General features: G+C 48.9%; 1 protein-coding gene across 1 annotated transcript in view; it reads right to left on the bottom strand.

Moving 5' to 3' along the window:
* The window catches only part of CACNA1C (calcium voltage-gated channel subunit alpha1 C), a 600,430-nt gene that overhangs the window by 117,601 nt on the left and 467,807 nt on the right, over nucleotides 1-15,022 (bottom strand). The window contains exons 16-20 of the mRNA XM_064155731.1: nucleotides 14,288-14,402; nucleotides 12,509-12,629; nucleotides 12,313-12,382; nucleotides 4,915-5,047; nucleotides 3,128-3,257 (exon numbers count right to left, since the gene is read on the bottom strand). Coding sequence (XP_064011801.1) covers nucleotides 3,128-3,257; nucleotides 4,915-5,047; nucleotides 12,313-12,382; nucleotides 12,509-12,629; nucleotides 14,288-14,402 — 569 coding nt within the window. The remainder of the gene's footprint in view (nucleotides 1-3,127; nucleotides 3,258-4,914; nucleotides 5,048-12,312; nucleotides 12,383-12,508; nucleotides 12,630-14,287; nucleotides 14,403-15,022) is intronic.

The following is a 15,022-nucleotide window of genomic DNA, read 5'->3' as shown; positions in this document are numbered from 1 at the left end:
TGAGGAGAGGTGTCCAGCCTGGAGAAGAGGAGGCTCCAGGCAGACGTTATTGCTGTCTACAACTACCTGAAGAGAGGTTGTAGCCAGGTGGGGTTGGGCTCTTCTGCCAGGCAAGCAGTGACAGAATAAGAGGACACAGCCCCAAGCTGTGCCAGGGCAGGTTCAGGCTGGATGTTAGGAAGAAGTTCTTCACAGCAAGAGTGATTGGCATTGGAATGTACTGCCCAGGAAGGTGGTGGAGCCACCATCCTTGGAGGTGTTTAAGAGGAGGTTGGATGGGGCACTTAGTGCCATGATTTGGTTAATGAGGAGGTGTTAGGTGATAGGTTGGACTGGATGATCTTAGAGATCGTTTCCAACCTGGTTGATTCTGTGAAACCAAAAGAATCATGCCCTTGGCTTACTGTTGTTTTACAACAATCAAGTTCTAAACCAGAAGGCAAATATAAGAAAGCTGTAGAAAACCAATCCTTGGTGACATGTAAGCCTTAGCTGCTCAAACACTAACAGAGCAGTAAATGGCCCTCTCCTGCCCCACAGGTGTCCAGGTCATCTCAATACTGGTACCTTAACTCAGATTCTAGGTGGCTGGATTCTTCCAGCTGTATGCTGTGAGCAGTGGGGTAGGTAAGGAAAACCAGAGGGTTATTTTAGATTGCACTGTGAAGCATGATCCAGATCTGGACTAATTTGCAGACTGTGAATGTCAGCTGGGGACAGTGCTCAAGTTTGAACCCTTAGTTTGTACTGACTTCTTCACAGCTCTCTTGGGCTTCTGAGAATTAAACAAGGGTCATTTCAAGGATGGGCAGATCTCAGTTGCATCTACACATATTACAAGTGGAAAAGTCCCCTTGCATTGCTGCCTTGTGGGTCCTGACATTTGATTATCCTGTCAGTGGAATAATTTTATAACCAATGGGCTAGACACATGGATACTCTCAGGCTGCTTTGCATGACTCCAGTGACATAAAGCAGTCATAAACTTGATTAAAGGGGATGATTAAGCTGTACCTGCAGCTGCTTTCCATCACCAGAGCACAGCAAAGCAGCTAGAGCATGTTGGTGAACCTGGCCCCACAGCTGCAGCTAGTAAAGATGTCCCTTACAGGTTAAATCATGCCTAATGAAAACGATCACTTCTCTGCCTGTGCAGGCAGCACCATCTATCAGCAGGCATATTTATTATTATCCAAATATAAATTTACTCTGGAATCTATTAAAATGAATGAATAAGCACCTTGCCAAAATGCAGAGAGGAGAATAATGTGAGCACACAGAGTCTTAGGCCTTTCTTGGGCTTTAAAGGCTGTTTGATCAGAGTGGGAAGGCACTTCCAAGACTTGCTGTCTGAGCCTTGTGTGACACAAGAAGAATGCAGCCACCAGCCTGCCCTGGGACAGCAGCAGTGCCCAAGCCTCTTGGCTAGCAGCTTTTGATGGGCTCTCTTTTCCTGTTTTCCTGCTCTGGGAGAGTTTGTATCAACAAGTGTCTGATTATGTTGTTCCAGAGTGAAGGCAGAGGCAGTCAGTTTGCTTTCAGCTTGCTTGCTTTCCCTCCCAGGCCTCTGTGTGGGCACTGGGCAGGACACAGTCTTACTGTTCTAGTGTCAAAGTGTAAAGGCAGATCATATTTGCAACCCAAATATCTTGTCAGTGTCCTTTTGTATGACACCTTATAAACATCTGTACCTGCAAAAATTAAACACAGGTTTTCATGCAACGTCAGTGGCTCCAAACACACAACACAACACTTTGCCCCAAACCTTCAGCTCTTTTATCCAGGGCAACAGACTTTAGCTGCTTTTTCCTCTCATTTTAGTCTCCCTGCTACAGATTCTGAAGCAGCTATTGTGGCATGCCAGAAATCCATGTGCCAGCTGACACCAAGCTGCAGCACTAATACATATTACAGACTGGCTGGGGCACTTAGTGCCATGGTCTGGTTGATTGGCCAGAGCTGGGTGCTAGGTTAGACTGGATGAGCTTGGAGGTCTCTTCCAACCTGGTTGATTCTAATTCTAATGATAAACACCAGGTTGCTCCTTGTAGAAATCAGTTACATTACCTTCTTCAGCTGTTTTAGATACGTTTATTCTCTCCATGCTGGGCACACTCTGCTCTGCACAAGTGGGTCACTGGTGGCACAGGTTTGGTTATATTATTTAGTACCCACCTTCAGGACAAAATGCAAAGCAGCTCTGAGACAAGCTCAGGAGCAAACCTCCATGAACACCTCCTCTGCATGCACACGTGTCTAAACGTATGCTCAGGCCAGGATGTTGCAGGGAGGTAGAACACTGCATGTTAAATGAAGGTTTTACTACTGAATGACAACAAATGTCCCACTCTTTAAGCCTTCCAAGCTTTTCCCACATAAAGACACCAAGGGGCCAGAGAGATCAGAAGTCTCAATGTATGACTGATAAATCTTCTGATTGCTGGCCCTAGATTAAGGTAAACGACCACTGGCAAAGTTAAGCACTAAACATTTCAAGAAGAACGGTCAGGAATGAAGGTGAGAAAGCATCTCCCGTGCTGAATGCCTTCCTCTCCTTCCCTGAGGCCGGTGAGGAGAGGAGCACAGCTTATATTCTGAGAAGTAGCTCAAATGTAATGGTAGCTTTGCTGTTTGTGTTCAAACAGTTGGAGCCTAAATTTAACAACATCCATTCCCCCCCAGAGTGACTGTAGAGGAGCTCAAGAATGTTACTCCTGATTTACAGCAGTGTGAACAAGGTGAAAACGAGCCCTTGGGCTTCTCAGTTCAAAAGCAAACGTGTGGCAGGAGAGCAAATGTTCCAAAGCTGCAAATCCCCCGAACCAGAATTATCTCTATCCCAGTTGGTGTTTCTACAGCTCATTCCTAATGCCTTAATCCAGAACAACAACTCTGCTTCAGCCTCCTGCCCTTCCTTCCCCTAGACACACTTCTGAAACCAACTAGAGGCCAAATTCTGCACTGGCTCACGTTCCTTGCAAACCCTGCTGATTCCCCACACAGCCTACAGAAGGCACCGACCGTGGAGGAGAGTCACTCCCAAAGCCTTTGATGCAGGCTTTTTCTGCCTTCAACTCACGACCTGCTTGTACCACACCCAGCGAGGGAAGGAGGATGGGAAGCATACTTGGTTCCTAAAGGAGAGGTGCCGGACGGGGTCCTCAGCTGCCAGGGAGATGCTGCTGAGCAAGATGAAAAATAGGATCAAGTTGGTGAAAATGTTATCATTAACGATTCGATGGCAGTGGACACGAAACCTGCAAGAGAGAGAGGAGAGGCACAACTTTATCTCTCAGAGAACAAGACCTGGGAAGCATTCACCCCCGCAGGACTGGCTCTGGAAGATTGCTCCGCAGAGCAGCTTCTGTTTGCCCCAGCAGCAGGGGCAAGGACAGGCTCAGGCAGCTGTGCCTGGCCCCGATGGGTGCTGGGCAGCCTTGGCTTGCAGTGATGCAGATGATGGCCTGGCTGCCTGCAGCCCTCAGACACAGTGCATTGGGATGGAGAACTGTCATTCCCTCCTGACAAAGGCTTTTGTCATTCAGATGCCATCTAAAACCTGCCAACTCAGAATTCTATCTCCTCCTCTCACAGAACCATTCATTTAGGTGGAAAGCCACAGAAAGGCCTTTGGGATGGCCAATGTCTTTCTCAGCTGGGACTGAAGAGTCACTGAGCAGGAGCCATGGGGGATCTACCTTGCTAACAGGGTGCAGCACTGGGCAGCTGGAGACAGGGCAGGCTGGCATTTGCAAAGGCCTTCTGGCAGGACACAGAGCCATGCAGAATGCCTCCTGAACACCACTCAGTATTAAGTGCTTGGTGCTCTCAGTGGGAAACCAGCAGGTAAAGAAGTAGTCTCTCATCAAAGAGCAGCAAGCTTACTGGAGACCTCTGCAGCACCCTCCACGTGCTGATACCAGGATAGGAAGAGTTAAATCTCTTAACAGTCCTGTGCCTAATTCTAGAGGCACTTCATTATTCTCTTTAGCTCTGCTTTTGGCTGTTCAGCCTCCCAACCTCTATTACAGCAATTTTACAGATGATTGCAGAGGTTAATTTACTTCTTCAACAAGTGACAGGGGGTGGGTGGCAAAGCTGGCATTGGAACCCGTGAGTCTCAATCATCCTCAGTCCCTCCCTGTTGCACATAGCCAAGGAGGAGTGGTACAGACTCTGCTGTGGAAAGACCAGCTCTGAATTCAGCTGTGCTCTTACAGCCTTGCCTTACTGTGGGGCTGTGCTTGGAGGCCAAGTCCCCACGGGAGATGCTGGAATATGTGGTACTGCACAGACCTCTGGGCAGTGAGCTCATTCCTGCACCCCTGCAAACACACATTCCCCTGTGCCAGGGCTCAGCCCTCCACTTAGAGCAGTGGGCTTACATCTGCATTGCAAATTCAGGTGGAGCAATGTGAAGCCAAACTGGGGGAGCCCAAGGGAAGAGCTGTGAGAGAAGAATTGTTCTCAGCCTCTGCTCAGAGCTGTCCTTGACGTGTAGGAATGAGCAGCAGCACACGAACTGCCTACTGAGAGTGGCTTTTGAGCAGCCACTAGGGCAGGAAACTCCTGCCCTCAGGCTTGATTGCTTGGTTGCAATTTGGACCTGAATACATCAGGGAATTCCAATTACTGACGTTCCTCCAAGTCCCTTATTTCTGGAGCTTTCATGATTTGTGTCTTCAATCAGCCTTGCAGGTGTCATGCACTCCCACTGGGTATTGTCAAGAGGCTCTCTGCAGTTGTGCTTTCATGAGCATTTCATGCCAGGGCTTTTAAGGGGAGATATGTCAAAGGAGGTCTCTGATATGAACTTCTGGCAGAGGGCTCTGCACCACATAACCTTTGGGGCCCAGCATGAAAGACATGCACGCCCTCCACCTCCTGCTTCCAGCTAAGCAGCCTCTTAAATACCTGTTGTTAGGACTGAAGATGAAAAAAGCACTGGCATCAGGCATGGGCACAGCCTTCTCCTTGAGGTGCAGCTCAGACATTGGGCGAGGCCGAGGGCCTACAGGCATCTCAGGTTCTTCCTCATCTTCTTCTGCTGCAAGAAGAAAAGCCTGGATGAGGCACTTAGTGCCATGGTCTAGATGACTGGACAGGGCTGGGTGCTAGGTTGGACTGGATGAGCTTGGAGGTCTCTTCCAATCTGGAGGGTTCTATGATTCTGTGAAGCATTTTTGGGGTTTAACAAGAATGACAACCCACTCTGGAGTGCCAGGGCATTTGTCTCTGCCTTCACTGGAGCTATGAACTAAGAATCACTGAAAGGGGATAATCAAAGTTTTAAGGCCCTTATCCACCTCCTCTCTCCGAGGCAGCATCTGCTGCCCAGTGCCCATCCTGGTAGACACTGTTCTTGTCTCTTGGTAACAGCATTACACTGGAAAATCCATCACAACAATCTCCTCACTGCCCCTCCTGCCAAAACCCCACTTCTTCTCATGACTGACTTGAGTCTATCCTGCTATGGTCTAAATCCATGATTTATTTCCTTCTTTTCCATGGACTCCCTTTCTCTTTTACATACTTGAGGATCATTATTATACCTCTGTGAAGATTTCTGTTCCCTAAAGCAGCAGCAGGCTGTCCTGAGGTGCTCTTGTTTGTGCCAGGGCTCTGATCATCTTTGCTGCCTTCCTCTAGAGTATTGGCAGGATTAACCTGTAGGTGAGGTTTCACTGGTGCAGAAGAGAGCTGGATTACTTCTCATCTCTTACAGCACTGCCTTCCTGTTTAAATGTCCTTCATGGCCACTGCTGTTCCTTACACTTGGGCATTAACTTGCCATCAGCTTCTGATTTGCACAAAGCAGAGATTACTTACCCAGTCTGTTAGAACCAGGCAGGGTTGGAAGAGACCACAAGGATCATCCAGTTCCAACACCCCTGCCATGGGCAGTGAACCTCACAATAGATCAGGCTTTCCAGAGCCCCATCCAGGGATGGAGCTTCCACCACCTCCTTGGGCAACCTGTCCCAGGGTCTCACCACCCTCATGCTGAACAACTTCTTCCTAACATCCAGTCTGAATCTCCTCTTTTCTAGCTTTGTTCTATTCCCCCCAGTCCTAACACTACCTGATAGCCTAAAAAGTCCCTCCCCAGCTTTCTTGTAGCCCTCTTAAGATATTGAGAGGCCACAACAAGGTCTCTGTGGAGCCTTCTCTTCTCCAGACTGAATGGCCCCAACTCCCTCAGTCTGTCCTCACAGCAGAGCTGCTCCAGCTCTCTGATCATCCTTGTGGCCCTTCTCTGGACACTTTCCAGCACATCCATATCCTTCTTGTTATAGGGGCCTCAGAACTGGGTGCAGTACTACAGGTGGGATCTCATCAGTGTGGAATAGAGGGGGAGGATCACATCCCTTGCCCTGCTGCCTACACTTCTCTTGCTGCAGCCCAGGCTCTGGTTGGCTACCTGGGCTGCAAGAGCACACTGACAGCTCATATTGAGCTTCTTGTCCACCAGCACTCCCAGGCCCCTCTCCTCAGGGCTGCTCTCAAGGCAGTCACTGCCCAGCCTATACTGCAATTGTGCTACCATTCCCAAGAGTGGCTCCTTGACCCTTACTGAATGGCATCTTACTTTCTTCAGACCATTCCTCCAGTTTACCAAGACCTGTTTTGCAGCTTCTTGTAAGGCCTTCCACAGGAACACTGCCATATCTGGGATGGCATCTGGATGAGTGTAAGCATGCCCAGAGCATGGGCACTTGGAATTATGCCAATCAGAAATGCTTAAAATCAATCCCTTTCATACTTCAGCTGGGTAAACAAGTTTGAGACCCTGCCTATACCCAGACAGTCTGCAGATCAGTGAGCACCCTCAAGGGATATAAATATAGAGATGGAGGCTAAGTGATATGTGAAAGAGAACCTGTGAGGATCTCTTCTTCCTGTTGAAGTCTGCTGCTGTTTTGTAAAGGCCATGATAGGATCTTGCCATTTTGAAGACCCAAATCCTCTCACTTAATCAGCTAGATGGGAAAAAAGCATTTTAAGAAAGGAGCATGACAGATTAGATGCAACTGATCCATCTGGCAACCAGTGCAAAGCAGGAAGCTCTAGTGGTAAGCTATGAACGTGGGGATGTGTGGTTGGAAAGCTGCAACCTGGAGAGGGACCTGAGGGTTCTGGTTGACAGTGGATTAAATGTGAGCCAGCAATGCCCAGGTGGCCAAGAAAGCCAATGGCATCCTGGCTGGGAATAGAAATACTGTGGCCAGCAGGGACAGGAGGGGATCATCCCCCTGTGCTCAGCACTGTTGTGGTCAGTTCTGGGCCCTTCACTACAAAAAGGTCCATAGAGGTTCTGAAGGGTGTTCAGAGAAGGGTAAGGAGGCTGGAGAAGACAGAGCTTTTGTCATGTGGTTCACAGGCTGGCCTATTTCTAAGCCATCCACTGAAGGTAACTAAGACACAATTCTATTGCCACTGAGCTGAAATCTGATCTACAGGTGTCTGCACTTTCACTTGAAAAAGTGCAATGGTCTGGAAAGCCAAGAAACAGAAATGTATCAAGCTGTTTTAATTCTTGCTCCAGACTGAAGATTCCCACAAGCTGCTTAGCAAGTGGGGTGCATGTCCAGCAAGTGTTTGCATCTATAGAGGTGATATAAAGCCAGATTTATGTGCTCCACCACTGCTGCATGGTGCTGGGGCCACACTCTATTTCTGCTATCAATGATGGGCTACAAAGATGGATGAAAACAAGTACTGCAAATGTACAGGGATTTGGGGTTTGGTACTGAAAGCCAAATGCAACAACAGCCCTTCTACTAGATTCTGTCCCACTGACTACCCTCACCACTAGAAAACTCTCCCCAGGTGGGAATCTTACATCTTTCACTTGTCCACAGTAGAGAACGAGAGCAGGCTTTTAAACTGTTGAAGATGCTTCTCCTGCCTTGAGGGAGCTGGGGTTGTTTAGCCTGCAGAAGAGGAGGCTCAGGGCTGACCACATTGCTGTCTACAACTACCTGAAGGGAGGCTGTAGCCAGGTGGGGTTGGGCTCTTCTCCCAGGCAACCAGCAATAGAACAAGGGGACACAGCCTCAGGTTGTGCCAGGGGAGGTCTAGGCTGGATGTTAGGAGGAAGTTGTTGTCAGAGAGAGTGATTGGCATTGGAATGGGCTGCCCAGGGAGGTGGTGGAGTCACCATCCCTGGAGGTGTTGAAGCAAAGTCTGGCTGAGGCACTTAGTGCCATGGTCTGGTTGATTGGACAGGGCTGGGTGCTAGGTTGGACTGGATGATCTTAGAGGTCTCTTCCACTCTGGTTGATTCTATGGAGAATAACCACAATTCATTCAACCTTAGTTCTTGCTTCCTTAGTAGCATTGTTTCCACCATGCTCTCCCACACTCCATCCAGTTTAGCCTCGCTTCTCCTAAGCAGAGCACCCAAATATTCAGCCACTATGGCCCCATCTCTCCTAAGCACAGCATCCAAACATTCAGCCACTATGGCCCCATCTCTCCTAAGCACAGCACCCAAACATTCAGCCACTATAGCCCCATCTCTCCTAAGCACAGCACCCAAACATTCAGCCAGTTCAGCCCCATCTCTCCTAAGCACAGCACCCAAACATTCAGCCACTATGGCCCCATCTCTCCTAAGCACAGCATCCAAACATTCAGCCACTATGGCCCCATCTCTCCTAAGCACAGCACCCAAACATTCAGCCACTATAGCCCCATCTCTCCTAAGCACAGCACCCAAACATTCAGCCAGTTCAGCCCCATCTCTCCTAAGCACAGCACCCAAACATTCAGCCACTTTAGACCCATCTCTCCGAAGCACAGCACCCAAACATTCAGCCAGTTCAGCCCCATCTCTCCTAAGCACAGCACCCAAGCATTCAGCCAGTTCAGCCCCATCTCTCCTAAGCACAGCACCCAAACATTCAGCCACTATAGCCCCATCTCTCCTAAGCACAGCACCCAAACATTCAGCCACTTTAGCCCCATTTCTCCTAAGCACAGCACCCAAACATTCAGCCAGTTCAGCCCCATCTCTCCTAAGCACAGCACCCAAACATTCAGCCACTATAGCCCCATCTCTCCTAAGCACAGCACCCAAACATTCAGCCAGTTCAGCCCCATCTCTCCTAAGCACAGCACCCAAACATTCAGCCACTATAGCCCCATCTCTCCTAAGCACAGCACCCAAACATTCAGCCAGTTCAGCCCCATCTCTCCTAAGCACAGCACCCAAACATTCAGCCACTTTAGACCCATCTCTCCGAAGCACAGCACCCAAACATTCAGCCAGTTCAGCCCCATCTCTCCTAAGCACAGCACCCAAGCATTCAGCCAGTTCAGCCCCATCTCTCCTAAGCACAGCACCCAAACATTCAGCCACTATAGCCCCATCTCTCCTAAGCACAGCACCCAAACATTCAGCCACTTTAGCCCCATTTCTCCTAAGCACAGCACCCAAACATTCAGCCAGTTCAGCCCCATCTCTCCTAAGCACAGCACCCAAACATTCAGCCACTATAGCCCCATCTCTCCTAAGCACAGCACCCAAACATTCAGCCACTTTAGACCCATCTCTCCTAAGCACAGCATCCAAACATTCAGCCACTTTAGCCCCATCTCTCCTAAGCAGAGCACCCAAACATTCAGCCACTTTAGCCCCATCTCTCTTAAGCACAGCACCCAAACATTCAGCCAGTTCAGCCTCATTTCTCCTAAGCACAGCACCCAAATATTCTCAGTGGTGAAAAGGATCACAGAAACATGCAGGTTAGCAAAGTCCCTCAGGATCACCAAGTCCAACCTATAACCCCACTCTGCAAGATTCACCTTAGGGATATCCCTAAGCATCACATCCAAACGACCCTTAAACACATCCTGGGTGGGTGAGTCCACCACCTCCCTGGGCAGCTCATTCCAGTCCCTGACTACTCTCTCCATGGAAAATCTTCTTCCTAATATCTAATTTAAACCTATCCAGAAGACTAAAGCAATTGTGTTGCTCGGGTTAGCTTTCACTGGCCATGACTAGGAAAGCCATGAATGGACTAGAGGCTCACGTTGTCACTGTTTCTACATCTCACTGCTTGCCTGCCTTTTGAAAGACAGCAGAACTTAGCTGGCACCTGTTGAGCTTGTGACCATGAGATTCAGATTCTTTGCTCAAGGACTGTTACCTAACTGTCTGTCACCTGAGGTGCTTTATTTGTCAGTTGTTTACTCCTGCCTGCGTGTATTCCTGCCTGGCCCTTTCAATTTTATTTAGACCATTTATCCAGTTCCTCAAGAGCTCTTTGAATTCTAATGCTGCCCTCCACCATGTTTCCTGTCCTTCCTAGCTTCATGCCATCTGCAAATGTAATAAGCCTATTTCCTCTTCCATCCTTCTGGTCATTAACAATGAACTGAAATGAACTCAGAACAGGACCTTGGGCCATTACTACTCTCCACGTAAAGGGTCTGACTAATTTGTCTCCTGCCCCTCTAGACCATGTTTTTCCAGGCTGCTTATGAGAATGATGCTAAGAATGTCTTAGATTGGAAAAGACCTTCAAGCTCATCAAGTCCAATCATCAGTTTCACACTGACAAGTCCTTGACTAAACCAAACCCCTCAGCACAGCATCTCATCACTATCAATCGCTGTCGTTGGAAAGGACCACCAGCATCAGCCAGTCCAACCTTCATCCCAGCATCCTTCATCACCAGACCATAGCCTCAAGCACCACAGGCACTCTCCTTTTAAACACCTCCAGGAATGGTGACTCCATCACCTCCCTGGGCAGCCTGTGCCAGTGCCTGACCACCTGCTCAGTAAAGAACTTCCTCCCAACAGCCAACCTAAACCTGCCCTGACACAGCTTGAGGTCATTTCCTCTTGTCCTATCATTAGTAATTCAAGAGAAGACACCAGCTCCAGCCTCACAACAACCTCCTTTGAGGTAGTTGCAGAGGGCAATAAGGTCCCCTCTCAGCCTCCTCTTCTCCAGACTAAACACCCCCAGCTCCCTCAGCTGCTCCTCACAGGCCATGTTTGCCAGACCTCTCCCCAGCCTTGTCACCCTTCTCTGCACCTGCTCCAGAGACAAGCAGAAGCCACAGCCAAGCTGAAGAATATGACATCTACTTTTCCCTTGTCTACAAGACTTGTTAGCCCCTTTTGGAAGCAAATAAGAGTGGTTAGACATGATTTATTCTTGACAAATACATGCTGGCTGCCACTCATCTCCTTATCTTGCAGCCATAGAGTTGGCTTAAGCATTTATTCCAGCACTTTTCCAAGAATGGAAGTTGACCTGACTGGCCTCTAATTCTTCTGCTCCAACCCTACCAGACACCTATCCAGGAGCTCTTGAAGAAAACTGTTTAAATTGCTCAGATTTCTTCAATCTCTTAAGGTAATTAGCCTTCAGTGACTTCAAAACTAGCCCAACTAGTCACAGGCTCACAGGACATTAGGGGTTGGAAGGGACCCAAGGAGATCATTGAGTCCAACTTCTCTGCCAGAGCAGGACCACACAATCTAGCACAGACCATAGAATAGAATCATAGTCAGGGTTGGAAGGGACCACAGGGAGCAGCCAGTTCCAACTCCCCTGCCATGGGCAGGGACACCCTACCCTAGAGCAGCCTGGCCACAGCCTCAGCCAGCCTGGCCTTAAACACCTCCACCTATGGGGCCTCAACCACCTCCCTGGGCAACCCATTCCAGCCTCTCACCACTCTCATGCTGAACAACCTCCTCCTCACATCCAATCTGAACCTACCCATCTCCAGCTTTGCTCCATTTGCTCCATTCCCCCTGGAATGCATCAGGCAGGCCTTGGAAGTCTCCAGAGAAGGTGACTCTCCAATCTCTGGAGCTCTAACGCTCTGGGTTGTTTTTTCCAGCTCTAGGCTGAGATCTTATGCCTAGAGAATGATGTTAGCAAACTACACTGTTATTTTTAAAGGGGAAAAAAAGGCACAAAAAGGCACTCAGCATTTTGCCTTTCCTGAGTACCTGCTGTGAGTCTCTCCCCCGACCACTGATACTGAACTAAAAGACTGAAAAGGGCCCTGTATATTTTCACATGCATAGGGTTGTACATGATTTGATTTGCTTCTCTCTACAGCTCTTTCTACACACAGGACTTGACAGAGAACAAAATCAAATGGAGCTAACCAGGATAGGAACTGCAAAGGACTAAGGCCAGAGCTGTGCCAACACAGACAAGCACAACATCCTACCCTGTCCTGTCCAGCACACCTGCTACCACAAGCTGGCTGCACACACATTAGCAAGCAGAGCTTCCCTTTGTGGAATCAGGGAGAAGAGGGAGAAGTTAAATACCTGTTGCTTCAGTTGTGGGGTAAGGGCTCTTTTCTTCATTTTCATTGGGCTGATAATCATCCACATCAATCTGCCAGAATGGAAGGAGAAGCACAAAACCCTTTATCAGTTGAGGCAGAGGGGTTTTGTTTCCTCAGAAAGCAAAGCTGCTCATGCTGCCACTTGACAGAGAGTGCTGGCTGGCAGCAGACCTTACCTTGGTAGCAGGTGGGGATTCTCCATCAGCAGTGATGGATTTCAGCTCGATTTTCTCCTCCTTTGTCTCCTCCTCCACAGCTGTTTTCTCTATCTCCTGTTTCTTTTCAGGACTAGCAGTCCTAACAATTTCACAAGGTAGAAAGCAGAAAGAGTTAGAAAGCTGAAAGGCTGTTTCCCTTTCAAGGAGCTTCACACAGGACAGCACACAGCATGAAAACAATCAGATGGCTTAGCACCTTCAATCTGAGCTCAGCTTATGTACCAGCAGCTCCACCACGTCCTCATCTACAGGCAAAAGCACCAACTCTGCTCTAATCCTCTGTGGCACCCTTTGATAGCTTCCTCAAGGGCAGGGGTGACACAGTGGCATGAGTGGTGCACACACATGGCAGGGAGCTGTGTGCCTCTCTGCTTGTGCACACACAGGTTCCAAATGACCTCTGTGTACCCCAGTGACAAAGTCATCAACCTACATCTTGTGGGCTTCTGCTAGGATGCCTACAAAGCTTTTGCCCTTCAGTGCACTCCCAGATCCAGGGAAATCTGCTGGCTAGGTTTCAGGATGAAACAGAAAGATGTGCTTAAGACATCCCCTCCAAGCAGCCAGGAAGACAGTGAATAGAAATAAGCACTAAGGAGAGGTTTCCCCACTGCTAGCAGTTGGGAACGACAGAGAAGCAACACATCCAGCTCACGCCTCCAAAGAGCCTGAAGAAGCTGTCAGCAGAACAGCATGTGACATCAAAGCAGAGGGAAGCTGCTGAATTTGGTTGTGGCAATGACAGTCTGAAAACATGCTTTGTGGCCCAAAGAAGTCAGAAAGGAAATAAGGAGATTCAAATGGGACTGGAACACTGACACCATTTCATCCTCATTCTCTGCTGATGCCCTGAAAGCTCAACAGTCACCCATCCTCTGCTCACATAGAATCATAGAATCAACCAGGTTGGAAGAGACCTCCAAGCTCATCCAGTCCAACCTAGCACCCAGCCCTAGCCAGTCAACCAGACCATGGCACCAAGTGCCTCATCCAGTCTTTTCTTGAAGACCTCCAGGGATGGTGCCTCCACCACCTCCCTGGGCAGCCCATTCCAATGCCAATCACTCTCTCTGGGAACAACTTCCTAACAACATCCAGCCTAGACCTCCCCTGGCACAGCTTGAGACTGTGTCCCCTTGTTCTGTTGCTGGTTGCCTGGCAGAAGAGACCAACCCCACCTGGCTACAGCCTCCCTTCAGGTAGTTGTAGACAGCAATGAGCTCTGCCCTGAGCCTCCTCTTCTGCAGGCTGCACACCCCCAGCTCCCTCAGCCTCTCCTCACAGGGCTGTGTTCCAGGCCTTTCACCAGCTTTGTTGCCCTTCCTCTGGACACCTTTCAGCACCTCAACATCTCTCTTGAATTGAGGGGTCCAGAACTGGACACAGCACTCAAGGTGTGGCCTGAGCAGTGCTGAGTACAGGGGCAGAATAACCTCCCTTGTCCTACTGGCCACACTGCTCCTGATGCAGGCCAGGATGCCATTGGCTCTCTTGGCCATCGTTGCACTTGTGGGGACTCCCAGCTTGTGACACTTTCTTGTCCTTCAGTTTGTATTCTCATTCAGGGAAGTTTATATATACAGGCAGTAAGCCCATATATAGAACCTGTCACCCCCAAAGAGAACTCATCCATATATACCACACACAGACACACCTTTGCTTGCACACCACCCCCCCCCTGCATTGTCTGTCATTACACTCACAGGGGTGCACAGAAGCAAATGCAAGTGGATTTACCTAGCTAGCTTTTTCCTTTCCTTTTCCTCTTCCTCCTCTTTCTGTGCAGATGTCAAACTCTCAGCATCAGCAAGGTTGTCCACAGCAATGGCCAAGAACACATTCAGCAGGATATCTGTTTGTGTGCCTCTTAAAGAAAATGGGCTTTGGAGTCTGTGGAACAATAACACTCAAAAGACTTATCAATCCAAAAGCTTTTGCCATCAGATCCCTGGGATTTTCCAAGCTTCCATTTCTCACCAATGCATATCCAGCATGCACACATCTACCCCTTCCATCTGAACAGCCAGCATATGGAGTGGGGCTTCCAAAACTTCACAACAAGAATGACTGAGAGAAAACATCTGAGACTTATTAAATGTCCAAGACCTGTAAAACACCTAAGACTTGTAAACCATATCATCATAGAATCAACCAGGTTGGAAGAGACCTCCAACATCATCCAGTCCAACCTAGCACCCAGCCCTAGCCAGTCAACTAGACCATGGCACTAAGTGCCTCATCCAGGCTTTGCTTGAACACCTCCAGGGATGGTGACTCCACCACCTCCCTGGGCAGCCCATTCCAATGCCAATCACTCTCTCTGAAGAGCAAATGTGCCTGTGCCAGTGCTCTGTGACCCTTACAGTAAATAAGTTCCCCCTTGTGTTGAGCTGGAACCTCTTTTGCTGGAACTTACACCCATTGCTCCTTGTCCTATCCCAGGGAGCAGTGAGCAGAGCCTGTCCCCCCCCT

Source organism: Pogoniulus pusillus, chromosome 15, assembly GCF_015220805.1.
Source record: "Pogoniulus pusillus isolate bPogPus1 chromosome 15, bPogPus1.pri, whole genome shotgun sequence".
Taxonomy (NCBI): Eukaryota; Metazoa; Chordata; class Aves; order Piciformes; family Lybiidae; genus Pogoniulus; species Pogoniulus pusillus.
Note: the sequence above shows the minus strand (reverse complement) of the source record. Positions and strands in the feature narration are given on the sequence as shown.